Source organism: Falco punctatus (assembly GCF_963210335.1).
Source record: "Falco punctatus genome assembly, chromosome: 13".
Classification (NCBI taxonomy): domain Eukaryota; kingdom Metazoa; phylum Chordata; class Aves; order Falconiformes; family Falconidae; genus Falco; species Falco punctatus.
The window spans coordinates 5035912-5062388 of record NC_137593.1 but is presented as its reverse complement, the minus strand read 5'-3'; the positions used below and the strand labels follow the sequence as shown (position 1 = coordinate 5062388).

The 26477-nt window shown below is 43.1% G+C and overlaps 1 protein-coding gene across 3 annotated transcripts in view; it reads left to right on the top strand.

The window, feature by feature from the left end:
* GOLIM4 (golgi integral membrane protein 4) overlaps positions 1-20285 on the top strand; it is a 36514-nt gene extending 16229 nt beyond the window's left edge. Inside the window, exons 2-16 of one of the 3 annotated variants that reach the window (XM_080409270.1) lie at positions 315-389; positions 1581-1630; positions 2375-2428; positions 2936-3086; positions 4434-4516; positions 5110-5193; positions 8125-8292; positions 9102-9434; positions 10651-10889; positions 12978-13057; positions 13545-13657; positions 14852-15019; positions 15741-15809; positions 17889-17969; positions 18330-20285. In XM_080409270.1, the coding sequence (XP_080265396.1) occupies positions 315-389; positions 1581-1630; positions 2375-2428; positions 2936-3086; positions 4434-4516; positions 5110-5193; positions 8125-8292; positions 9102-9434; positions 10651-10889; positions 12978-13057; positions 13545-13657; positions 14852-15019; positions 15741-15809; positions 17889-17969; positions 18330-18485 (1904 nt within the window). In that variant the 3' untranslated portion in view covers positions 18486-20285. The remainder of the gene's footprint in view (positions 1-314; positions 390-1580; positions 1631-2374; positions 2429-2935; positions 3087-4433; positions 4517-5109; positions 5194-8124; positions 8293-9101; positions 9435-10650; positions 10890-12977; positions 13058-13544; positions 13658-14851; positions 15020-15740; positions 15810-17888; positions 17970-18329) is intronic. The other 2 variants (XM_080409272.1, XM_080409271.1) reach the window with 2 other exon arrangements.
* Positions 20286-26477: the final 6192 nt, after the last annotated feature.

Sequence of the window (26477 nt, the reverse complement as noted above, 5' to 3'; positions counted from 1 at the left end):
AGAAGGAAAGAGGATTTGGTAGCTTTCATGTCGGTCCACCTTAGCTGACCGTCACCATAAACAAATCACACGGTTATCACCTTCTATGTTTATGCAATGGAAGTAAGCCAGAATCCAGGATCAATAAAGCACGCAAAAAATAAAAATAGTTACTGTCCCACGTAATACAAACAGTCCTTTATCCTATAACCTCATTCCACTTGTATTTTCCTGGTACCTTCTGTGCCAATGCTGTCTGGGTGTGCTGGGGGTGGGTGGTGGGTTTTGTATATTTTACTTTTAAAATGCATTGTGTACAAAATTTCTCTTTTCAGTTGTATATGAGCACAGGTCAAGATTAGAAAAGTCATTACAAAAGGAAAGGCTTGAACATAAGAAAGCAAAAGAAGGTAAAAATGTGCTTTTCACTTTGACATTTAAGATAACTTGATTATTTTAGAACGTAACTTCAGATGTATTTTGTTCAATTTTAAACTAGTTACCAGTGTGTAACACGTTAGCAGGACTACCCTGGCAGATCTGTGGTGGTCTTTTTAGTACATCTTTCTAATTAGACATTTGTCTAATCTTTTTAGTACTGTTTACAGATCACCACAACATGGCATAATCCACACTGAGAATGCATCTATATCAATGTACATAAACCTAACTTGTATGTGGAGTATGGACGTGTGTAAATCCTGTTCTGGCATGCTGCAAATTTTACACTTTACCAAATTCAAGGGATCTTTTTCTGCATTCCATCAATGTGAAATTAGACTCTGAATCAGTATTTTTACACATGCTTAAGGGTAAACACATGCTTACGTACCTTTTTCTGATTAAAACTAAGTTCTAGGTGCGTGTGAGGGGGGAAGGTTGGCACACGCTGTGTTTCTTACACATCTGCCTTCTATGAAACTTCAGCAGAATGCGATCCTCAGAGTTTTCTCCAAGTCTTTGGTTGTTCTAAATGCACTAGAATTTTCAAAGTAAGACTGTATTCTTCCTAAGACTGAGGACTCAGCTGCTGAATTAAAGCAAGTACTTCAGCGAAGATAAAGAACCTGTAAGAAATTGTTCTTTACTGTGCAGTCCTCAGCAGCTTTCTGGGGCCATCTAGTGTAGAGCTGTCCCGTTGCTGTGCAAAGGCGAGTCGGCATTTTCAAATCTTAAAGAGGATCAAGGAATAAAAGGGGAATTTTTTTTTAATTTTATTTAAACTTGGCCTAGACTTTCATACTTCTTAAAACATACTACTTTTTTTTTTTTTTTTTTTTAATCGTAATACAAGAATACACGATTTATAAATGTCCTTTTCCTTTTGAATGATGCTACTCGGTCTCTACTGAGAGAGTTCGTGTAGCAGATTTAATTACCCACCTGTAGTCTGTACCCCTTATCTCTCACACTAAGGTATGAAACTCTTAAATGAAAATATTTTGTCAAAATTTGAGCATTTTGTTAAAAAATTGTAAAATTGTAACTGCATAAGTATTCAGCTCTTAAGAGAATTTATGTACGCAACAGTGATGTTATTTAAGTACAGATTCTAATCTTCCTGGCTTTTTTCATCAGTTTTTTTCCCTTTTATGTTGTAGATTTTCTTGTTTATAAATTAGAAGCACAGGAAACGCTAAATAAAGGAAGGGTAAGTCATCATTCCTAGTACAAGTTTTTAATAGTTGATGCTATTTGGGTTGCAAGAAACAGGAAATGCTGTGCAATTATAACGTTCAGAGGAAGAGGTCTTACAAAATACTAATTGAAAGAGCTCTCATTTATCCCATTTCTACTCTGCGTGCATAAGTGCTCTGCAAATCCCATTTATTTGAGCTGTAGTAGGAGATGCTAATATCTTTCCAGAAAATTAATTTAGAAAGCATCTTCCTGTTTATATTACAGTAGTTCAAACATAATGTTGCTATTTTTAAGGGGGAGGGGGAATAAGAAAGCATTAGAAATCTTTTTGTAGCTTAGTCCACAGGGAAAAGGACAGAGACAACTTTGTAGCACGTGGTCTTTGAACTGGAAAGTGTGAAAACAAGAAACTTTGTTTTATATACCAAGTGCCAGAAGGAAAGCTGTATCTGGCAAAGGACCCAGAGACCTGTAAGGAACTCTTCATAAAGCCGGTGAATTAGGATTTTACGGCTACTTAGTGTCGAAACTGGGGAGCGGTTTCTGAGCTGAGTAAACTAAGTGAAAATACATTGTTGCTGCAGTAAGTGCAAAGTATATATCTGCTTGCTAAGTTCCAAACCAGGTAGAGAGATTAATTTGTTTCCCGGGGAGCTGTGTCCTTTGGCTTGTGGCTCCTGGGTGACTGCATGTCCAGGGCTCAGAGGAGTGACAGCATTGTTCTGTTTAACACACCAGTCTTCTTGTTTTACAGCAAGACTCAAACAGCCGATACAGTGCACTGAGTGTACAACACCAGATGTTGAAGGTAGGTCACCGAGGTTGCCAGTGTCCTGTGAAATGGGCTTTCTGCTGTGTCGGGGAGATACGGTCTCGCTGGCTTCTGGTGGTTCTCTCCAGAATGTCCGTCCATTGATGGTGCCTTCCTCTTACCGCAGTACCGTTAAACGACAATTTACTGAAGTTATTCCTAGTCAGGCTTTCCAGTGGGTAATTTAATCTTATCAAATGCAATTACTTGTGTGGAATGCTGACTTATCAGACTTTACGTAGTTTGGCATGTAAGGATTTTCTTAGACACATTCAGCAGCTCCCAATGGGACAGTGCAACTGCAGGGTGAGGTGACGTAGCCCTAGAACAGGCGGCTACTCATCACAGAGATCATTTTGTGCTTGAAAGGAGCTGCAATATGCATGCTTTGAATAATAAACTTCTTGTTATGAATGCTTCCTATTCATCTGGACTTATTTAACAAACTGCCAAAGACAATATTAGCCAGATATGCAGATACAGAACTGTTCTTGGTATTTGCAGAGTCAACATGAAGAACTGAAGAAACAGCATGCCGACCTTGAGGAAGATCACCGAAAACAAGGAGAAGAGTTTAGCAGAACCTTCAGCGATCACAAGGAGCGATACTTACAACTGCAGCAGGAAAAAGAGCAGGAGATCTCTAAGCTGAAGGGTATATGTAACCTGCATCTGGCTGCCCGTATTAAAATGTGTAGTTGTCATCGTGTTTTGTGTGATGTGAGACAGAAAGGCATTTTCTCTGTTCTTGCTAACAGGTCATTCATGTACCTTCCTCCTGATAAGTTACAGTTTAGTCTTCTGTGACCTTCTGTGGCCTCTTTCTGAAATCTGTTCGTATGTGTGCTTGGTGTTTCTATCTGTATTAGAGAAACAGTAAGAAACACGGCACTTAAAAGCCCATCAAGTGCCAGAGGCTGACTTATCCAGGTTTTCATTTTTAGTTCTAAGACTTCTATAAAACTGGAAAAATTGGTTTGCCTCTACTCTTTTTTTTTTTTTCAATTGAAAGGCAATCTAAGAATGTTTGTTATTTCTCTCAGGGATTTAATTGTGCTTTTTAATGAAGTGATTTTACATACATTTTAGACCTCATTTGCTCTACATGTATCACCTTGTCTGAAACATGTCGCACCTGTACACCTGGACGATGAAGTATTCATTATTTACTCTTGGCATCCAGTTTCCTATTAAAGAGATTCTTTGCAGTTGGCAGACCTATTCGGTCCTAATTACACAATTGCACAGAACAAAAGGATGGGGCTCTCCCCATCAAGGGCCTTCAGCCACTTTCTGCCATGTGTCACTAACACATGAGTTAGTTTTGGAGCTGTCTGCAGTTTTGTCTGCACAGTATTTTGCAGGCAGAGGCTGTGTTTATTAGCTCTGCCTTGGCACCGCACCAGCGAAGTCATACAGCTAGCTCTTGGACTGAGCTGGATTGCAGCCTAGCAGCTTGGAGTGTGGGAAGAGCCTGCCTGTGTCTGCTTGCAATATTCCACATCAACATAATGTAAGAAGTGGGAAGAGGAGCCCCTCTCCCTGGTCCCAGAACGTAAAGCTTTTTACGTATGCCGGCCATCTGGGTGCTTCTTCCAAAAGAATGGCTTAGTCCTACCACAAAATTCTCACTCACCAGATGCGATGTGGGAGAAGAGGGGAGGGTGGCTTCCTCTCTGCCTTTTAAAGATTCAGATTACCATAATGAATTTTGCTGTCTGCAGGCCCCAGTGTGAAGAGCGATGCATAATTCCAGTTGCAGACTGGGTGCACTAATATAGATTTTAACCAAATTTTACAACTTTCTGCTTGAAAATGTAAGGTTTTTATAGGGCTGGGGAGAGATTAACATAAACAAACCATGCAATTACTCTAATCCATTTTTATTGTAGCAGTTCTGTGGGATTTTAGGTGGCTTGTGTTATAGTCTTAATTTTGGTGTTTAATCTGGTATTATAGATCTGACTGGGTTTAAATTCTGTATATCATTTCTTTTAAACAGAATCCTTATATAACTTACGGGAGGAGAACAGGCAGTTGAGAAAAGCTCACCAAGACATTCACACCCAGCTACAAGATGTCAAGGTAGGCTTTACTTTGGGGAGAACTTTAAAGACCTTTAGGAAAATGAAACATTTTCCCAAGTTTTAACAAGCCAGAAATGGGCTATGCTGGAGACTTAGAGTTTCTGATATGTGGCAGAAAGGAGAAGAATATGGCTGAACTGGATTTCTTTTCTTTTGCCACCTGCACTTTAGGTACATGCTCATTTTGAAAAAAAAAAAAAAAAAGAAAAAAAAAAGGAAGACATGTATTTAGTATAGAAATTGGAAATTTGATTTTGCAAGTTAAGAATTGGGTTTTGGCAATCTAAGTTTGCTGAAATTAATGTTTTCCAGCTCTGTTTTTTAAAAAAGTGTTCATCAACATCTACTCCAACTTCTAACTTTATTTTATAGTTATGCAAATCCCGGCCTCCAAGTTTTTTTCCCTGGCATGCACGCTTTCCCTTTTTAAAGTACATTCCGTGTTAAATAAATAAATGCTGTCATTCCAACTCAGGATTTTCTTTTCGAAATAAATCGAATGATCTTCCTAGTTCAGAATCCCCCAGGCTACCTAATTTACGTGGAGAATGAACTTGATGTGAAACGTGTCATGTTCTTCTTTTTGTGTAGCAACAGCATAAGAACTTACTCTCCCAACACAACCAGCTTGTAGTGACTCTGGAAGACCACAAGAGTGCGCTAGCCGCCGCACAGGTCAGCGAGGCGAGCCGCTCCTGCGAGCCCTAACCTTCTAACACTTGTTTCTCCGAGTCCAGCTGACTGCCATGCTGTGCATGTAGCCGTTCGCATGGGGAGTTTGCAGTCAGCACCATGCTGCACACTGCAGGGAAATGCATGAGTTAAAGGGTTGCTTTTAAGAAGAAGCTGCAACAAATCGTAGGGCTGTCGCAAAATAAAAAGCTATATTATAGGCCCAAGAATGCATGTCTTACTGATAAGAAGAGTATCTCTGCTTCCATGAGAGCTGTCAAATACCTTTCTTTCTCTGTCTTCTCTGATAGAACATCTGTTAGTTTAACATCCCACACTGACATTCACATGTATCACTTAGAAAGACCTGGACGCTGGTGCACTATAAAGTCTCTTTATGTGTATGGAAGGTTTATAAGGCTATATACATCACTGCAACAGACGTAGAGTATATAGTATATATGGAGGAACGTAAACTGCAGGTGGAATGTAAATAAGTTTAAGAGAAGCAGAAGCATTACCTTTCTTAAATGGGATTTTCAAGTGAACCCTCCGTGAAGCGCAGACTTTGCTAGTGTTGCAGATTCAGTCAGCTGTGCCAGTACAAGCTGTGTAGGCCACTGGGAATCTGAAAGTAGAAGTAATGTTGGAGCAGAGGAGGACTATTGGTGAAAGATCAGAGGGCAAGGCAATGAGGCAGTGTAAAGTTATTTTTATTCCTGACTAATTTTCTTAATTTAAGTGTTTTTACAGTCCACAAAATCATTAGCAGCATTAAAAGCATTGGGTCTTCTTTTTTTCCCCAGTTCTGTTTGTCGGGCATGTCAATATGTGTAGATACTCAAAAATAGTGAAAGACCCTCATAGACTAAATATATGAAGGATCTGGATTTCGAGCACTAAAATATGCTGGCAGCTAATTTTAAGCTCTTTTCCCACTGGCCACGTTAGGTACTTGGTATGTATTTGCTAATATCTGAAATTCCACAAGGGCAGATACAGGGTCTGATTTAAGGTTCACCAAATCCAAAGGGAACCTCCATTTAGTTCTCCTGGCTTTGATTCAGTTCTTTAATTAGAAAACCTGTGGCGCACAGAGCCTTTCTATCTGCAGCCAGAACGTGGCATTTATCAAAGGGAGAACCTTTCCTTCAAGAGAAGGAAGGTCTCGCACATTCTTTCAGAACAGAAGGTATTTAGCACAGTTGCCTAGTTTCTCCTGCAAACCAGCTACAGAAAGTTCACAAGGGATTATTGCTTAGAAACACAGCTCAATAAATGACCCCTCTATTTCGAAGTGTATTCTAGACATTAAATACTAGTAGTCAATACTGCAATAATGAATCTGTGACCTGAATCTTTAAGGCATTGTAATCTTTGTACTTTTCCATAGCTCAAGCAGCCAGACAGATTCATTATATATTTTTATAAACCCTGTCTTTCTGCCAGTATTAATACCTTTTAAGCTATGGCCTTGAATCACGATGTTCAGCTTAGTGACTCGTGCAAGTGGCATGGAGTACCTGATTCTGATCTGGACGTGCACTGTTTAAATATACCGGTGTATTAGTCTTTCTGCATGGTCAGTGAGTGGAAGGGGCGGGTGGGAAATAAAAATCAAGAGACCTGCGTTTTAGTCTTATGTGAAGTAAATACTATTTTTTCCTCTAAAATTTCTTATTGGACTCTCCAGCAGTTAATCAGGAAGCAGAAGTATCCCTCTGGAATGACAAGAGTAATTGCTGTGCATTCTGCTTTGCTTTTAGGCCCGTCTGTTTTAATGGATGCCATAGTCTTTTGAAGATGCTTCGAGGTGCGTCTAGCTTCAGAGCTGGTACGCATTGCATCATGTCAATCTGTAGCACCGTGGATATTGTTCTGTATGAGTATTATGCATTGTACATCAATGCATCGTGCGTGTCTGCTGTACTATTGATTGCTATGATACCACATAACACACAAAATGACGTACACAGTCACCAAGTGGAACCTATAGCCAGTTTTTAAACTGAATTTTTAAAAGGATTATGAAATGCACCTCTGACTTTAAAATGGGTAGTAAACACACCCACCACCTCCACTGGAGCAACAGAGAAACCCTTTTGTGGGTCACCACTTTTTGTATATGCAGCTGATTGGCTTTTATAAATCCTGTCTATCTCAAAAATTTTACTTTATAACATACTCTTCCTTGTATGTCTGCTGTATAGACAGGGACCGGTGTACCAACCGGTCTGGATTCTCATGGTGGACTTCAGAGCTTTTTGAAAGTATCCTAATCTTGAACAAAGTTAAACAGCAAATCAAATTACAACATTTTACTGTTTCGTTTCAGGAAGACTTTAGACATTGACATTTTCTCTCTTCTCCTTTTTCTTTTTTTGCTCTTCTTTTTTTTCCTTGCTCCTCACCAATGGTGTACTATGACTTTATTTGCCTCAGTACTGTATGTTGGCTGTTGTCTCATGTAGCACCTGTCTAAATGTTGAGGATTTGGCATTTTCATGACGTGTATATATACTTTAAAACTACTGTTTCTGAAAGAACTGCACTTCTTTCTACCAGTAAAGGAGAAGTTGTGGTGCGCTCGATTTCCCTAGCTTTAGTCTGCCAGGAAAACTGCATCATCCCCTTTTGACAATTCTCCCGCTTGGCATGAATAAGACAAATCTTTCTCTTTGTCCCACAGAGATTTTTCCAATATACTTTGTATGCATGTGCACTTTGGCTGAAAAGATCGTGATGAGTCGTTATTATCTAGTGTGTGGAAATAACCAATTTTAAAAGCTCCCATCCCTTCTTCTCCCCGGTATTTGCTCTAATATGAATATTGAGTCTTTCTACCATGTGTCTTGCCAGCAAGCCTACTCCAAGGTGACTACATTTTATTGAGAAATTGATTTGAACATACTATAATTAATGTGTTGACTTTAGTCCCAGGTGGAGGAATACAAACAGTTGAAGGACACACTCAACAAAATGCCAAGTTTCCGACAACCTGAGAAGTTAGAAAGACCAGATGAGCAACCAGAGGTGCGAGTGGCGTCTCCCCGCAGTGACCTCCCAATGCACCATGAAACCATGGCTGAAGAGCATGAGGAGGTATAAAGTACTGACTAGCTACAGATGCTATAGGAAATGGTTCTTATTCAGCAAAATACTAGCTCTGTGCTTAATGTCTATTAGAAGCGTATGTTTAATTGTACGCGTTTGTCAATTCTTGAGTAAAGTGGTAAGGAACAGTTTAATCTTATTGAGTAGTAGAAAAATACATTCACGAAGACCTTTTCTCATTACCACTTTAAACTGGTTTATGTAAGCTGCTTTAAGAAGTTGCTAAAGATCTTAATTTTTTGAATAATAAGTGGTCTCTATAACTTTAGATATCTCCTGTGTTACAGAACAAGCTTTAACAACTTCTGAAGAAATTGTCTTTTCATGTGTTTTATAAAGTTCCAGTTTCACTTAAGTTTAGTATCTTTAAAATTAACACTATCTGATGTTCAAAAAGAAAAAAGCAATGTTGTGGTTAAAATCTAGAAGGTACAAAATCAGTTGTGGTTTTGTTTGACAAGAGTTCTTGGCCAGCAGAACCTACAGGAAATAAAAATACAAAGCTTTGTAGATACAGGATTGTAGGAGTTTTTTGTTCCACTTCAGATAAAATGAAGCTTAACCGACTTTATGATGCAGTTGTACAGCACCTTGCCTAGCTGTGCAGTGCCAAGAATCAGGTATTGATACCGTCTGGCGGGAGGCTTAGCTTGTTCCAAAGCAGGCATTTGGCTCTCCTGATAACAGCTTCGCTACTGCAGGCTGGAGTAAAGGCATCCGTATCTGGTCCTTGGCTCTCTTGAAAATAAGTAATCTGTAATATCTTGTGCACACGTAATCTTGTGTGATTTTTGCAGAACGAGAAGCTAAAAGAGAGAGAAGAAATAAATACCCAGGAAAAAGAAGATGGAGCTGAGCCTTTTCATTTGCAAAGAAGGGCTAATGAAGGCCAGCATACCAAAGAACTGAATATCCAGGAGCAGCAAGAAGCTGGAGAGGATGACGAGCAACGTGTTGATCAAGTCGAAGAGGAACGCAAAAAAGAACTTGAAGAGGAAGAAATGGAGCAGGCAGGTCAGCCTGAGCACTTGGAGGAGGAACAAGATCAAGTACCAGAAGAGCATGACTGGAAAAAACAGGAACAGAAGGAAGAAGAAACCAACATGTTGGGCGATCATCTTCATTCAGAGGTATGGAGCTCTTTTCTACTAATTGATTAGATTTGCTGTTTAAATTGAGGCATCTTTTGCGATCGCTGGCAGTGTATTGCACTCGCCTGCTTCTAGGTAAAATCAGTGTCATACTTACAGAAAGTTTGGGATCTGGACCACTCACTGGTTTTTAGAAAAAAATTACCATCATAGAAAATTTGGGACTCCAAGCACTTGGATGCATAGGTTTCAGACTCACCGTCAGCATGCATGTACCACAGTGCTGGCCAAGTGCAGCTTAACGAACATTAATTCTGCTGATAAAAAGCAACAGATGGAAAAAAAGAGCAGTCAGATTGAATCTCATCTCCTGCTTTAAATTTGAGGCCTGTGGTGGCTGATGGGAAGAAGATGAGAATGGGACTTATCTTCATCACTGATGGAGAGCTGTCCTGCCTTACTAATTCTATGCATCTCAGCAAATTGCAGTGTGTTTCCTTGTCAGATGTACCTCCCTTCTGTAAACACATTTCCATCTAAATGTTCTCTGTCGTTTGACAGGAGGTTTTTAACTGCAAGATGAACGTGACTAAAATAGCCAGGGGAAATCAGTGCATAGCAATGGCAAGTCTTGCTCTATGCAGCTCTAAATAAAACCTGCAAATCCTGGATTTACATTCTAGATTGGATCTCCAGTGGAGAATATATTTTACTGATCTCACCTTAGGCTTTGTAAATACTTAGTCTCCTAGCAGATTAATTGTATGACTCCGCTGCGATGCGAAGCCGTTGTTGAAGAGGTGTAGTGGGTTAGAACAGCAGCAATAGGTTGAGCTGTGAAACTGCAGTTAGAGTACTGCTGACTGTAACAGTGTCTCACTTAAGGCTCAAAGCAGCCCCGATTGAAATTACCAGGTAAATCAATGGAAACGTATTTTCTGACTTAATTGCCAGCCATCAAAACTTCCTTTACTGGTAATATCTTGGTGGGTTTATCATTATCGACATGTGAGAAAAGCATGCATTCCTCCAGCCCATTATCTCCTCTTCCTTCCTCATGTCCTCCACAAACACCCCAACATTAAAAACGATAATTAAACTTTAAGCAGAGACAAGAAAACTTAAAATAACTTTGCTGTAATTTTGCCTATTGCATGTAGCATCTGCATATTTTTCCTTCTTGATAGGGTTCTGCATGCTTGTTTCTGATGATTGAAATTATGATTAATCTATGACTAACACATTTCTTTGACAGATAACATCAACAAAAGCTGTAACAAAAAGACATAAGCCAGCTTATGAACAACAGCTAGAGCAGCAACATCTTGCAGCCCAGAGAGCAGAGGAAGCCAGTCAGCTACGGGAACATCAGGAATCACTGCACCAGCAAAGGCTGCGAGGACAGCTATTACGGCAGCAACAGCTTCAAGAAAAAGAGCTTCAGCTGCAGAAGCAGGCAGAACAAGGAGAAAAACTCTATAAAAACCGGCTCAGGTTAAATTCTTTTACATGAGTTTGTCATGGTCTGTGCTCTAGGTTTTATGGCTTCCACCGTACCATCTTTGAAAAGAAGGTGGTTTAAAGCTATAAGCCTTGACTGCCCAGAAACTAAACTCAGTGAGCCTCATCTTCTTTTCAAGGATAAATCTTACTGCTATTTTAAGGGGATTTTTTCCTTCTTTTTTTTTCCCCTTTTGCTATGGAAGCCTCTGAAGCCTAGAGTAATGAGTGCACATTGCCATGTGCATCCTTGAGAGAGGTTAGGGGCTTCTGGAATACAATGCCCCTTGTCTTAAAGCTTGCTTTAAATTAGTAATTATTTTCGACTAAGCAGCAGTGACGATCTTGTAGTACTGAGGAGCTCCAGTATCAGATATATATGAGGGCACCTACGCTAAAGTTTCTCTTAAATGTGAGATACTGTTTTTAAGTAATTCCACAAGGACTTTCTGGACAAGAGCAGCTAGTATTATTTGCATTGTAGAGATAAAATCATGATTACAGGAGAAACCAGCATCCTGACAGCATCATAGTGTTATTGTGAATGCAGTTATGTTCATGATATTGGAGCTTCTACATGCCTTTCACCCTGCCTGTCGTGTTTCCTTATGCTTCTGCTTAGTTTAAAATTAGTCTAAATCTACCCTCTTCTAGTTTAAAACCATTACCTCTTGTCCTATTGCAGCTGGCTCCACTAAAAAGTTTGTCTCCGTCTTTCGTGTAGGCTCCCTTTTAAATACTGAAAGGCTGCAGTAAGGTCTCCCTGGAGCCTTCTTTTCTCTGGGCTGAACAACCCCAAATCTCTCAGCCTGTTTTCATGGGAGCAGTGCTCCAGCCCTCTGATTGACTTTGTGGCCCCTGGACTTGCCCTTGGTGAAGTCCTGCTGGCTGTCTTGAATCACCTCCCTGTCCTCCACGTGCCTTAGCATAGCTTCTAGGAGGATGTGCTCCGTGATCTTCCCAGGCACAGCGGGGAGGCTGGCAGGTCATAGTTCCCAGGGCCCTCCTTTCTGCCCTTTTTAAAAACAGGTGAATGTTTCCCTTTTTCCAGTCTGCTGGGACTTCACTTGACTGCCACGATTTTTCAAATATCATGGAGAGTGGCTGGGCAACTACACCAGCCAATTCCCTCGGGACTCTGGGATGCATCTTGTAGGGTCCCATAGACTTACGTCTGTACAGGTTCCTCAGGTGGTCACAAACCTGATCTCCTCTTACAGGAGAGGGACTTTGCTCCCCCAGTCCCTGCCTTGTGGTCCACCCGCTCCAGTGTTCGCCAGTGAAGACTGAGGCAAACATGTTGCTGAGTACCTTGGCCTTCTCCTTGTCTGTTGTTACCAGTTTGCCAGTCTGTCTCATCGGGGCGGTGTACTAGCTCTGACCTTCCTTTTCCGGCTGACATGCCTGTAGAAGCCCTTCCTATTATTCTTTGCTTTCCTTGCCAACTTCAGTTCTGTCCACGCCTTGGCCTTCCCGACCCCATCCCTGCACAACTGGCCGGCATCTCTACACTTTTTCCAGGATACCTGGCCCTGCTTCCACTCCCTGTGCATTTCCTTCTTGCCGTTTAGTTTGACCAGCAGGTCTCGACTCAGCCATGCTGATCTCTTGCCCTCCTTGCCTGATTTCTTATACCTGGGGATCAAGAGCTCTCGTGCTCTCTGGGAAGCATCCTTAAAGATCTGCCAGCTGTGTTCTGCTCCCTTGTCCCTGAGGGCAGTTTCCCAGGGGTCCTATTGACTAATTCTTTGAACAGCTGGAAATTTGCTTTCCTGAAATTCCAGGTCCTGACTTTACTCTTTGCCTGACCCATATCCCTCAGGACTGCAGATTCCACCAGTATGACAGAAATACATGGAGAAATACAAGCAGAGAAGGTAGCACAGTAGGACAAGAAAGTCTTTGTTCTATAAAGTATATTTCACAAAAGAGGATGCAAGAAAACATTAGGTAATAGAAAGCTAAACTGGAACCCATTCTGGCAGGAGCTGGGAGAGGCAAAGATGTAGGATGGTTTGTTTATTAAAGCAGAAACATGGTTTTTTGAAACTAAAATGATGTATTGGCATTTAATTTCCTCAGCCAACGGGCCCATTATGATAACATGGACCATGATATCGTACAAGGGGAAGAAGAGCAAGGTATTCACGAAGAGGAAGGAGGTAAGATACAATTTATGTCTTTACCATATTCACGGGTTCCCTGTGTACTGCCTTTCATGCGAGATTTTAAGATTAATTTCATATCCAGTTTGGATTCAAGTAAAATATAAACTCACAATTTAAAACCAGAAACTCAAATAATACTGACTGAACTGAGTGACATACAGGAATTACTAAAGATCATATCCACGTTCTTGACAGTAAAAGTGTCCTTTTGATTGAGCTACTAGGATAGGGCTTTGTGTATCTTGGTTACGTTCCTGGCTCTGCCTGCTATTTTGTTTGATCTCTTCAAATTATATAATCTTTCTGTGTCACTTTCCTACTAGCAGTAAAACAATTTTGTTAGCGCCTTTTGTTTAGGTAAGCTCTTTAGGTAAAGGCTGCCTACTGCTAAAAGCAGATATGCAAGCTAGTATATAGGGGACTCTTTAAAAGGCTAACTAGAAACCGCTATAATACAATAACAATATAAAATATTTGTCAGCTTATGAACGCGACAACCACCACCAGGATGAAGGTGAAGATGATGATCAAAATAATGCAAATGAACAGCAAGAACCAGAGCATCAAGTAGAAAATCAGCAGGCTGATGAATCAGTGAGTATGAATTAGGATGCTATGGATTGCAGTTGTTACTGAAGTGAAAACCCAAAAGTCTCATCTAGTATAATTGCATGTTACAGAAATAAGATGAACCAGAGGTCTGCTAGGAAGACAAGTTTGACAGTTTAAAACTACATCTAAGATCTATTTAAAGTTGTCCTTACTGATTTGGGAAGAAGTCAGAAAAAGCTTCCTTGTTGGAAGCAAGTTGGGTTTTTTTCTACATTCCTTTGATTTGTACTTTAGGTGGAATAAAGGATTTGGACTTAGCTGGAACCTGAACAGGTCAACTTGGATTCAAAAAAGTAACAGGAGCGGTCAGTCAAAAAAAGTGGTGATGCTATTTTTCACGCTGAGTTTAGTTAAGAGGTTATGAGCTAACTCAACAGCCACTGGAGCCAGCTGGAGTCTACAGAAGAAGCATGAGATCTTGAAAGAGGTCATACCTCAGCACTAACACAGCCATGATGTCGATTAGCCGGAGATCTGGATGCAGAATATTCAGTCCTGCGCCTTCCCCCAAGTTCCATCTTACTTGGGGTTGTGGAACACCAAGCATATTGTCTTTACTTCCTTTCCCCTCAGGAAATTAAGTTGTATAGCAGATATTTCTAAAGGTTCTTTAACTTCTCATCTATAAAGATATCAGAAATGTTTTTACTGAACGATAAGCAGAAAGAAAATGCTCATTTTCTGAACCGCAAAGTACGATGACAAGTGAGTGTTGTTTTCTTTTGTTTTATTATAGGAGTAGACAAGGTCAATATTGCAGGACAGACTGGTACTAAAAGATCACATCAGCTCTTTCGAGCCATGAGCATTTAAACTCTTATCTTTTCTCACCTGGCCTTATCAGGCATTGTCAGTTGTCAGATAGTCAGTACACAAAAGGAGTTCTACAGCCGATGTGAAAAAGTCATCAGATTCAATCTGTTTCAAGCAGCCAGGTACCCCTACGCAGTGCTGTCTGTGCTCAGTGCTGCAGTACTTTTTCTTTCAGGAACTGACACTTGTGTATTGGGTAGGGCTTGATCTAGTGACCCCTGATGCCTGTGGAGAGATTCCAGCTGGTTTCAGCAGGTCCGGAGCTGGCTCTAACATAGCTCATGCTAGGGTAGCTTTCAAGGGAAACGGACTCTGACTGTGAGATAAAGATATGTATTTAACATTCACTTCTGAAAATTACAGAAGGCAGCTGTGGAAGATTTGAATCCTGCTGATGACCCCAACAATCAGGGAGAAGATGAATTCGAGGAAGCTGAGCAAGAGAGAGAAGAAAATCTACCTGATGAAAACGAAAAGCACAAGGAAGCCAGTCAGAAACAAGGACACCCAGGAATGGAAGAGCACCTAGTGGTCAGTAAAAGGAGAGGAAGCACCTATAGGCCCTCTTTAAGGATAGTATAGCACAGCTTGGTGAGAGAACGCTGAACTTTGGTTGTTTGGGTTGTTTTTAAGATCTCTTAAGCCATACATGACAGTGCAGGTAAAAGTGTGGAATCCTTCCTGGTGATGGGCTGGCATGCCTTTCATCACCGGCTCCACCCAGCGAGGCTCTGTAGTCCCGTCGTTCAGGGCCCCTGTATTTACCGTCGCACAAGCCCCTGCAAGAGCACCCGTTCATCAGTCCTCGTGTCTTTGCACAAATCCCTTCCGTGCCATCAGCACTCAGCCAGCTGTAAGCAGCAGCGTCATTCTCCCTCTATGGCCGTTCCAGGGGAACCATGTTTAAACTGTAAACTCCTCTAGGCAGAGATAATCGGTATTTTTATGGCATTGGTCTTTAATGGTGTGAATATTTCATTGTCTTCCTGCTTAGTATGGAAAGTCTTGCTTTATTCTGTGAAGTGATTTTTATTATAATTATTCTGCTGTCTATTTTTTAATTTAGGGCAGTTCTAAATCATGTAGCCAGGCTATCATTAATACTAATGAATGCACTATAACTTCTTATGCTATTATTGTTACTTTGGCTTTACATGAAGTTTTAGTTCCAGAACAAGAAGCTTTAACCTTCCGTCTTCTAAAGTTAATAGACATGAACATGGAACTGAATTTTTATATGGTCTTTCTGCAGATGGCGGGAAATCCTGACCAGCAGGAAGATAATGTGGATGAACAATACCAGGAAGAGGGAGAAGAGGAGGTAAGAAAACATACATAAGCGTACATGGACTTGGGTAGCACAGCACATCGCCGTTAACATTCACCGTTGGTGTCTTTTGTAAGTGCCAGATGAACCCAAGTCACTTTGACTCTAAGAAACATAGGATGTCTTTGCCATTACTCTGCTGTCCACTCCTGGACACTGTTGGTGTTACTCGTGCTTATGTGCTGCAGTTCATGCAACAGGGTATTAATTGTGCAGTAACTGAAAAGATTAAGCCTTTGACAACGCAAGGAAGAATTCCTGAAAACCTCAAGCCTTCTGAAGGTCACTGAAAACCTCGTTAACTTTGCATCTCTAATCACATGCTGCTGTTCCAGGCAAACTGGCTTCCTTGGCCAGCTACTTATTCCTTAGCTCTGACTTTGATTTATCTGTGCTCCTCCCAAGCAATGCATGGTCTGTAAGCCCCTCCTATTGGTGGAGTCAGTCAGGAGCTGTTAGCACATCGCTTTGAACTGGAGGGGAAAACGAGGGGAAGGGCCTTTTTCCTCCCTACGCTGAATGGCACGCTCGTTATGCATGCGCTAGCATAAGCTGCCCTGCAGTTCTCCGATACGTACCCAATCAATTGCCGTTTTCTGCTTCCTACATAATGATTTACAAAAAGCAACAGGAACAGCTACTCATTACTCCCTTGTGGGGAACACTTTGTCTAGATTAGCTGGTGTGCACTTGGGATCCACTAGTTCAAAAGAAGGTTACTTAAATCAAACAAGGCCATGAGGAACTGGGGGTAGTCGGCCTTTGGCAACTGCTCTTTGGCTTACAGGAAATCATTTAATATGTTCTTGATAAAGGACTATAATACTTCCAGTAAGCATACTGGTCAAAGAGTGAGCAGTCATCGAACAAGCAATCAAGAAAGAATTCAGATGCTGTAATCAGGAACAGATTCTGTAGTAGGTGGGCTCAAATATCGTACCTTGCTGCTGTTCAGATCTTGCCCTCATATCCCTCAAAGTGATGCAGGTTCGGTGGCTGCCCTTCTGCTGGCAGCACTTCCTAACCCCAGAGAGCTTGTTCACCAGCAGCTTTGCCTCCTGTTGGAAGCAGCTGCTGAACACACTCTCCTGCTAGTGGTGTTGTTGGGAAGGCTGTTGCTGTTGCTGCTGCGGAGAATGACAGCAGCTGCTAGCAGCAGTCTGGTCCTCGCTCTGCGGCAGGGGAGGTGGCAGCACTGAGTGGTGAATGTTTCCCAGCCAGGTGAAGGAGCTTTTTCCCACGGGAGGGCTGTACAGCCTTACAGGAGGAGCATATGACACGGCTCGCAGGACACCCTTTGGAGCAGAACGCAGAACAGCATTCTCCGAAAGACAAGTTTACTTTGAAAAGCATAGCTCTTTCAAAGCTGCACCTAAAGGGACGTGGAAGCGAGGGAGAGGGCTGAACCAGAAAATCATCGAGGTTAAAAAAGACCTTTGAGATCATCAAGTTGAACTGTTAACCCAGGACTGCCAAGTCCACCACTAAACCATGTCGAAGCGATAGCTCAGGACCTGAACATCTGGAACACAGATTCAGCATGGCCTGCTCTTTCCAAGGGTAGAGTTGGGAGAGATTCTTCTTCGCTCCCAGTCCTCCCTTGCTCTTTTGTGGCTTTCCAAGAGCAGTTGGCAGAAGGAGCACTCAACTGCTGGGAAAACGTGGACAAAGTTACCGTTAAATATGTGCACCGCATATCGGAGCTGAAACAGTTGTAGGAGTCCAGGGTGGGGTGGAAGGATCGGTATTGTCTCTTTGCTGCATCATGACTCTTACTCTGAAGGACAAGGAGAAAATAATATATATCTGAAGTTAAAACATGGAATGGAAATCTGGAAGTGTTAGCTGATGATGGGAAGGTCTGTGAAAATGGTACTTAAAAGTGAAATATGCTCTCAGAGGAAGCGAGCTTCCCCATTGTTGGGTGGTTGGTTTCCACCTCTCCATGCCCTCTTCTTCCTCTCTTTCAATCTTCATGCTGTAAAAGTGTCGCTGTGAAAATGCATACATTTATGCCACAGGCTACTTTTTTAAAGGAAATTGAAATATACAGAATGTTTCTGTACTTTGTAGATCCAGGAAGATTTGACTGAAGAGAAGAAACGAGAACTGGAACGCAATGCTGAAGAGCCATATGGTGAAAATGATGAAAATGTAAGTAGTGTATAAACCCACAAACTCGGTGACATGATTAAACACTTAACATAACTGCGATCATGTCACAGTGCCATTATATAATAATTGTTGTAGCTTGCTTTAGAGCGTAGACCTTAAAACTTCATGCTGTCCCAACATGCTTTTGCTCATCCTTCCACCCCCACATCAGTTCCTGCTGCCTGGAGGCCTTTGAAAATCTTTCCTGTTTCTGTCCATCGGCTTTAACAACTCCAGCTGACAGTCATTCTTCCTTTCCCTTAGCTTCATCTCATCAAAAATAAACTGTAAGGAAACTGGCAGATGCACTGACTCTGCTGTTCTGGGTTTGTTTGTTGGGTTTCCCTCCCCCCCAATCAGGCAGATGAAAAGAATAACAGAGGAGCAGATCAAGAGCAAGAAATGCAAGAAGAGAACAACCAAAAAGAAGTTCATGAAGAAAATTACGAGGAGGACGACGAGGAGGAGGAAGGCAGAGCTGTTGCAGCAAAAACTCGTAGACGAGGGGAGATGTAGTCCTCCTCTTTTTTTTTTTTCCAGCACAAAGATTCCTGTGTGTGTTTGTTCTTTATTTTTTTTTTTCCAAAAAGCCCAACAACTTTTTTAGGATATTTAATTTCCCAAAAAAGTTTGTGTTTTACACTTTTTACTTTTCTATTAGATGGTCTCCTATGTTTATATGAATACGGTATTTTGATACTCTAGATTAGGATTTCTTTTCTATTACAGCTGTACATAAACAGACGTCCTATAGGTTTAATTTTTTGTAATTCTGGGCATGTTTTATAAAGGCCATTTTGGAATACACTCTTACCTTGTCCAGGTCCGACAGATGTTTGGTCTGAATTTGGACGCGTTCACCATCTGAGGGAACATACCTAGTGCCTAAAGGCCGTCGACGTTAGTCACCCCAGCTCTCGTGGTCTTCCCTGGCAGCTTTGCTGACTAACGGCTGGCCGCTGCCTGCCCCGGGCAGGATCTGCGCTGCTCGGAGAGGCCCAGGGGTAGTTTCATTCCTTATAATCTCTTGAGATTCTTCAAATCCTTGCGGACAAGCACATGCCTAGCTATTTGCAGGACCAGGCCTTTTATAGGTGCAGAACTAACATATAAAATATGCAAGTTTTACAAGCCTTCAAAATACAGCCAGGTTAACAGCTGTTAATTTTGGCAGCTGTTTATATACAGTTAAATTATGCATTTATTTTAATGAGCATGCCTAGGTACTTCAATTACATGCACTACATAGCAGATAATGCAAATGGTGGTATGCTGAGATGAGGTGTGAGCTAGGAACCAATTTAGACTTGAAGATCCATTATGCCAAACCAAAACACTACAGCTGTCACGTGAATGAAGATTTATAGAAGGAACACTTTTTTTCTCCTAGTTAATATATATTAAAATATTTGACCGGAGAAATAAAACGACATTGCCTCAGTGACGTGCTTTCTGGAGTCCGTAGAGAGGGTTAAGGCGTATTAACTGCGTCGATACGCTTGGTGCAAGATGTTGAACTAAGGCCTTTACCTTCTTTTACTTATTTATATTTAAGTCTATGCTGGAAGGATTTCTGTGTCCCCTAGTGTGAAAAATCAGACTAGGGAGAAGTCCCACAGAAGTTTTTTTGAACAGCCAACATCTCTAGCACTGCATGCTGAAATGTAAGGGGTGGGGTGGGGGGAATAACAAAAAAAATTGTGCCTTGGTGTAGGCTACTATGAACATAATCACGGTGCATGAATATATACAATATTTGTATTGGTACAGACCCTAGTTATTTAATATATGTTAAAAGGAGAACGGGAATCTGGATTTCCTAGGCTACGCCCCATTGCTGGAAATGAGGCGCACAGTAGCTCCCCATGAAAGTGTGTGTTAATATATAAAAAGGAGAGGGTTTGGGATTTTTCCCTTTTTTAATAATGATGCATAGCAATGTTTTTAGTTTAACTTTTTATATGAATGTAATTTAATTCATTTTTCTACTAACTCAATTATATTATGTTTTATAGCTGGTTTCCATTCTTTGCAATTTTCCTAAATGTCCCAGACACAGTGCTTATGTTTCATAGGAAGATTTTTGTCAGCAGGTATTTTGGGTTTTCTAGTTACCATAGATCAGATTTACCTTATGTATAAAAAAAAAGTTTACATGATACTGTAAAATGTATAATATGTACATAATCTTCAGAATACAATTATTTTGGTAAATTGGCCTGTATTTTTAATGTCATGGTTGCAGTATTTAATTATTTGAGGCATAATAAAACTTGACTGCAGTCAATAAACTAGAGTATCGTTACTGATCTTTCACCAGTGTGCCGGTGTTTTTGTTCATGCCGCGTTAACCAGCGGAGAGCGGCAGAGGGAGGGAGCTGGCAGCGCCGTGGCGTGTGGGTGAGGGGCACCCGGGGCAGCACCAGCACCGGGGGCAGCCTCTGGCGGGCTGGAGGTGCACTCTAAACCGTTACTGCGACCGAGGCCCTTCTCCAGCTGGAGCACCAGAGCACCTCAGCCTTCTGGCCCCCCCGACAGGGGCACACAGACGGGCCGGCTGCCCTCGCTCCTGCCCACCCCGCGGGGCAGGGGCCACCCCCGCCGTCTGTGTGGGGCCGCTCAGGCCAGCGGAGCCCTTCCACAGAGGGGACGGCTAACGGGGGGCAGGGAGGGCTCCCAGTGCAAAGGGCTCCATCTTCTCACCGTACCTAGCACTTACAACAAGCCGTACGCTTTAGGCACGTGTGTTAATGGCTACGGCATGGCCTGCAGGAACACGGGCCCCTTTCTGCCACAGTGCAGAAAAAGCCACTTCCAAAGTCACCTGTGGGTACAAACTACCTGCCGGTGCAGCACCTCTGCACCAAAATAAGCTGCTGCTCCCCCTCCCCCATCGCCTCTGCAGTTTGCTGCCTACAGCCGACGCTCGTCACGCTGGCGTGCAGCCCCTCTGTTAAGCCGCTTTGGCGATGTCCTTTTGTCCACTCTCAGGCTGCAGGGTTTCACTCGGGTGACTTGTGGCTCCGGCCAGAGCCCAGGGAGACAACAGAACTCTGCCCAGAATGAGAAGCTGCAGAACAAGGGCTCCTATTGTGCGGGAACAAGGCAGCACTGGCAGCGGGTGCAGTGTTTACTTCAGTAAGCATAACGAACTCACAGCTAACACAGGCAGGCCAAGAAAGGTCTTAATGAAAGCCTCTGCTGTCCTTAATCAAGGGCCTATTCACTTTGGGCAAGAGTTACTTGACTGAAGACCAACTTTCCGGGAAAGACTCGAGGCCTGGCTGACGGTAGCGCTGTGTAACCTCTGCAGCGCCTCGGCCACGCTCCGGCAGCGGCTGCCGCTGCTTTCCCACGACTCCCTGGCCAGCACCGCTCCCTGCCAGTGGCTCCAACTCAAAACACAATTCCTTGGTTCCAGTAATTTGGCAAAAGCCAAGGCAAACCACACGAGACCTTGCACTGCTGCCTGCTCAGTTGCTGCTCGCCCTAAAATGATCCCGACCTCTTTACCTGACACACGTCACTTAGTGCCAGGCCCCACGGTCCCACCCGGTAGACCCGGTAGAGGTGGTGGGAAGGGGGACCCACATGGCAGGTCCTCATTGCCCTAGGATGTCTTCTGGGGCACAGGGAGTGCTGAATGCTCTGCTAAATCAAGAAAGTGATGTTTGTGACCTAAAAAATAAACCGGAGATGGCGCACAGCTCTGGCGCTGTGGGCATACTGGACAGACGGCAGAGAAAAATGCTCTTTCCCAGTTTTACTGCTCACAGAGCACGACTCCCAGCATAATGTTGTGGCAAAGAGGACTAACGAGAGTCCTGTGCCAATGGTGTGAAAGTACAAACTCAAAAGGAAAAGTTACATCACTTCTGGCTTTGGCAGCAAGACAACTGCTATTGGCGTGCTGTGACCAGGTCTAACCTCCGCTCATATCAAAATACTGGAGACTGCTCAGGGAACAGGGTGAGAGTGACAGGAAAACTTGGCGTATAGAAAGAAAGTTTGTGCTACAGTCAGCTCAGGAAAGAAATGTCAGGGTGACTTGATATGTGGGCTAGGAGAACTCACAGGGGCAGCCAGCCGGTGAGACGGGAGTCCTCAGCCTCCCAGTATAACCCAAAAGTAAATCCCACAATAAAATTTAGGCCAGAAATACAGAGTAAATGTTTAGCAGTGGAGTTAGTTAGTCATGGCAGCAATTTTTTTAGAGGCTGTGATGAATTCTTGATCACTAGACATCTTTGCAAAGTCTTTCTCGTTCAGCCCCAACTGGGGCATCACAAGATAAGCCCTACTGCCTACGATAAATTGAAAGGTCAGTCAAGAGGATCACAACAGCATGCTCTAGCCATAAAATACATGAAACAATAACACTCACTGCAAAAAATCAAACCCAGGGGAATTCATTCTGTAGGTCAGGAAATCCTCCAGTGGATCAGATACAATATTATGGCTCCACAACTCATCTCAGTAAAACAACTGCTCCTTGCCACACGGCCTGTCACAGCTCTGAGTGTGTTGGGGAGCTGGGAACCATTTGCAGGCAGAAAGCCACCACGCGCCGTCAGGGAGCTTCTTGGCACCAGCAGGCAAGCAGCACCCAGTCTGGGTTTTGTCCACGTCTAGTAAACACCACCACGCTAACCTAAGGCTTGATCTAACCCCAGCTGAAAAGTGAGTTAGGTAGCTCTCCTTTAAAGCACACATTAGGGGGGGAAATATATATAAAGTCACTGTGGTGAGAAATGAAACACAGATACACTTGTCATTGAAGCACAAGCTAGTTTCTGACAAGTTTAATCCACTTTTGCTACAGGTTTTTATGACAAAGGAGCCGTAGAGCGGTTATTGCTAAAACCAGCCTTCACTCAGCTGCTCAAGTCTGAGCACGTACAGCGTGTTTGCTGCGTGCACAGAACTTCTTACTCTGCTACACGCAGGAAAAATTTGTACTCTTCCAGCCAAAATATTTTCAGGGTGAAGGGAATAAGAAACCCAAAGCTGTGTATCCAGAGCAAGATAAAAAGTTGCCTTCAGTGCACCTGACATCACCAGCTTTCAAACACATTTCCTTTCGCTTCCACAGTTCTTGCTTTAATAGTTCTTGCTGGTTCAAATGCAAAATTATTCGTTATTTTCTCCTCATCACTTTTAAAAGGGGATAGAAAAAACCCAAACAACTTTGCCATATCTATTAACGAAGGATTTTTAAAATTTTATTAGAAGTTCAGCATATTAAAGGTATTTATCAGCTCTATTATAGTCAGGGATTCAACTGACAAAATTAGCAATGCCTTTACTTGTTCCTACATGCTGACATACACAACAGAAAATTCACAGGCACGTTGAGAGCAATAACCTATGATGCCTTGAAACACAAGCACTGCACTGCAATGTATATTTTGTTCTCAAAGCTTCTTCTGCCTGCAAACCTCAAATCATTATAAAAAAAAAACCCTGTTAAACTGTATCTTAGGGAGAGGCAGAGAGGCAAGGCCACACAAGTGATTTGGGAAAGATTGTCAAGAAGAACCCTGAGAAGAGATCAGGCTGGGCCCCAGTTCGGCCCCAGGGTCCTGCCATACCCTCTGACCACAATAATCAATATTACACTGCATCTTCCGCGTGTCTCAACCACAGAGCAAAATGGTCTTACCAGTTCAAAAAAATGTTTTGCAACAGGCTTTTGACCTCTGGCTGATCTCTCACTATTCTAGTCTCACAGCCCTCGCTTGTACGAGTTGCTGCCCCCCCTTGCATCACCCCGATGCCAGCTAGGGGCTATGCTTTCCCTAAGTTCCATTCCGACATTTGAGCTGCATGAATTAATGCTCCATGAAAGTTTCAGAGGTGGCAAAACTATCAGGACATTTTTCGTCATAAGGGCTGTGTATGTCAGCCACGTACGTGATCACAGCATCACGCGGTGCCTTGGAAACACTCCTGGTGCCCTCGAAGCCACAGGAGCGGAGCCCCCAGCGAACGCCCATCACAGAGCTAACTGGCTAGGAAAGCCCTCATTTCATAGAGTTGCCTTCAGTGATTAATTGCAGTATTTTCACAGCCCTACAGACTTTCATAGAATGCCCTCAAACAGCTTTGCTGCCTGCGGTTGAGTAGGAGTCCCCTTCCCAGCCAGCCATGCCGACACAGGAACGCTGCCTTCTGCGTCCGCCGGCACGAGCCGCTCTGCATCTGGGTGCCGCTTCACACGCAGCAGCCGGGAAACACCGGCCTTTCTCCCCATCCTTATTTCATAAACCACACCATTGCTTCCTGCAGAATAACTCAGCCAGTTCCATTCCTGCTGACCATTGACCCACCCCGGCTGGCGCTTGAGTGAACTGAAGCAACTTTGATTTCTACAAACACATGAGTCGCAGGCACTGGTAGAGCTCTGGGGGTAAAAACCAGACTCTGACTACAGCAGGAACGGCTCAGCCCTTAGCGCCTACGGGAGATTTCTCCCCTGCCACCTCACCTCCCTCCAGAACAGCCATCAGTCACCCTGAGCAACGAGCACGCTCATTTTGCAGTTCTGCAGGCAAGGCACTCGTTCATCACGGGCTGCGCCAAGCACGGGCAGCGCTGTGTCCCTGTCTGGTCACAGCCTTTGCGGCTCCCCGGTCACAGTTAGTTAGGATGTGCTGGAATGGGGCTTTTTAGGAACGGTGCTCTCCTGCTCCAGGTTGCAGGAAGAGGTGAACATCTCCCCGCATCTGATACTAGAGAATCCCCAAAATGTTGACTCTCTGATCAGAGGTATGCAACAAGCTGTTCTAGGATTTCTTGATGTTTGTCCTTTTCCATGAGGGAGAAGGCAACTGTAGGGATGTGCTTGCTGAAAAAAACCCCTTCCGTGTAAAGAAAAATTTCATGGGTAAGGATCAGGGCTGAGCTCTTCGTGTGCCACAGGTCCGAGCCTAGCTGTCAAGCAAACCACAAGCACTGTGATAAATTGATTAACAATTCCTAAACATTCATAGGGGCTCCTCAAATCTTCAGCATTACGCAGGAGGCTCACGGAACTCATCATGCATCGTCACACAGAGGATGGAGTCAAGAACCGGCAGCAGATGGCCAGGGCTGGCCCAGCAGTACCTCCTGCTGGGGCTCCACAGCCACCCCTGGCTCTGCCACCTCTCTTTTCTCAAACAAGTAAAAATATCTACCATCTAACCCGCTGCCACCAACGCAGGACTGGGGGCTCTCATGCATCGGAGGTCAAACAAATGGAGGGTCTGTGTTCCCATCAGTATCTCTCTAAAGGCCACCAGTTTTTACCATGAATTTACAGAGCATCCAAAGGCAATGTCCCTCTCCTTGGCAAGGACTGTGGTTTACATCACAAAGAAGTTAGCACAGTTTCACTCCTGAAAGAGCTCATATTCACGTCAAAGCAACAATTTTACATTTGTCCACAAGGTGCAATTAAGACCTTAACTATGAATTGAAGTAGATTAAAAAGGTGATCTTTAATGAAAGGTTAAACTTCACAGGGAACTTTATACACTGCCTTATACCAAGGGAACAACAACAACAAAAAAGTCCTAGATGGCATTTTGGAAAAGACAGCGTCCTTAATTAATGAGCAAATGGTATTGTTAGCTGTTCATCAGAACAAAATAGCTAAAGTGTGTAGAAATGAGATTATGAAATCAATTCACAGACTATTTGGGATACATTATTCCACTGCTGTCAAAGAGAATGGCAAGACCTGCAGTTTCTCCCTGGCCTGTGGAAAAGACAAGCTCAGCCTTTCCTGGCAGGAGCTGCAAAGTACCTTCCGAAAGCAGTAATTGTGGCGAACAACCCAGGTCAGCCCTGTGCAAGATACTCCTGATCGCAGGAGCTGCTTGTGTACACGAGACACTGCAAGCTGAACGTGAACAGCCCTCCCGCGCTACCGGGAGCCGATTTTCTGATCATTTATAGTGACAGGTGAGAAATGCGATGGCTTCTATATATTAAGCTGAGATGGTTTGTACTAAACAGTGTCCTCACACCCAAACAAATCCTACCTGCATTTAGCCTCACTAGTAGTTCTAGACTGTAATGCCAAAGAATAAAATCAGTACCTGGGAAGACACAGAGTCCTCGCCGAAGAGCTGGGGCAAGGCACAAATGGGAGGTGGAGCGCTGCCAGGCACCTCGGCACACCTCAGAGTGATCTATTAAAAGCAACAGCGGTGCCAATGAAAACTGCTGTAATTAAGTCACAGCTAACCAGGGCCTGTGCCAGGAGACTGATATGAAAGGAAGATTAAAGGAGTTCTCTATTTTACCACAGGAATAATCAACAGGTTTTAGAAATGGACTTATGCAAATGCCTGTCGCGGCAGCTACACCTTTGAAAGCTTTCGTGTGACCTCCTGGCAAGTGTTGGGCACCGCAGTTGTTTTATCAGCCACAAAGGACAAGCTTAATTCAGCAGCAGCTGTGGTGCTGGAGCACGGCTGGGAACAGGGGGCAGGGAAGGGACCAGAGGAGGTGGGCAGAGGG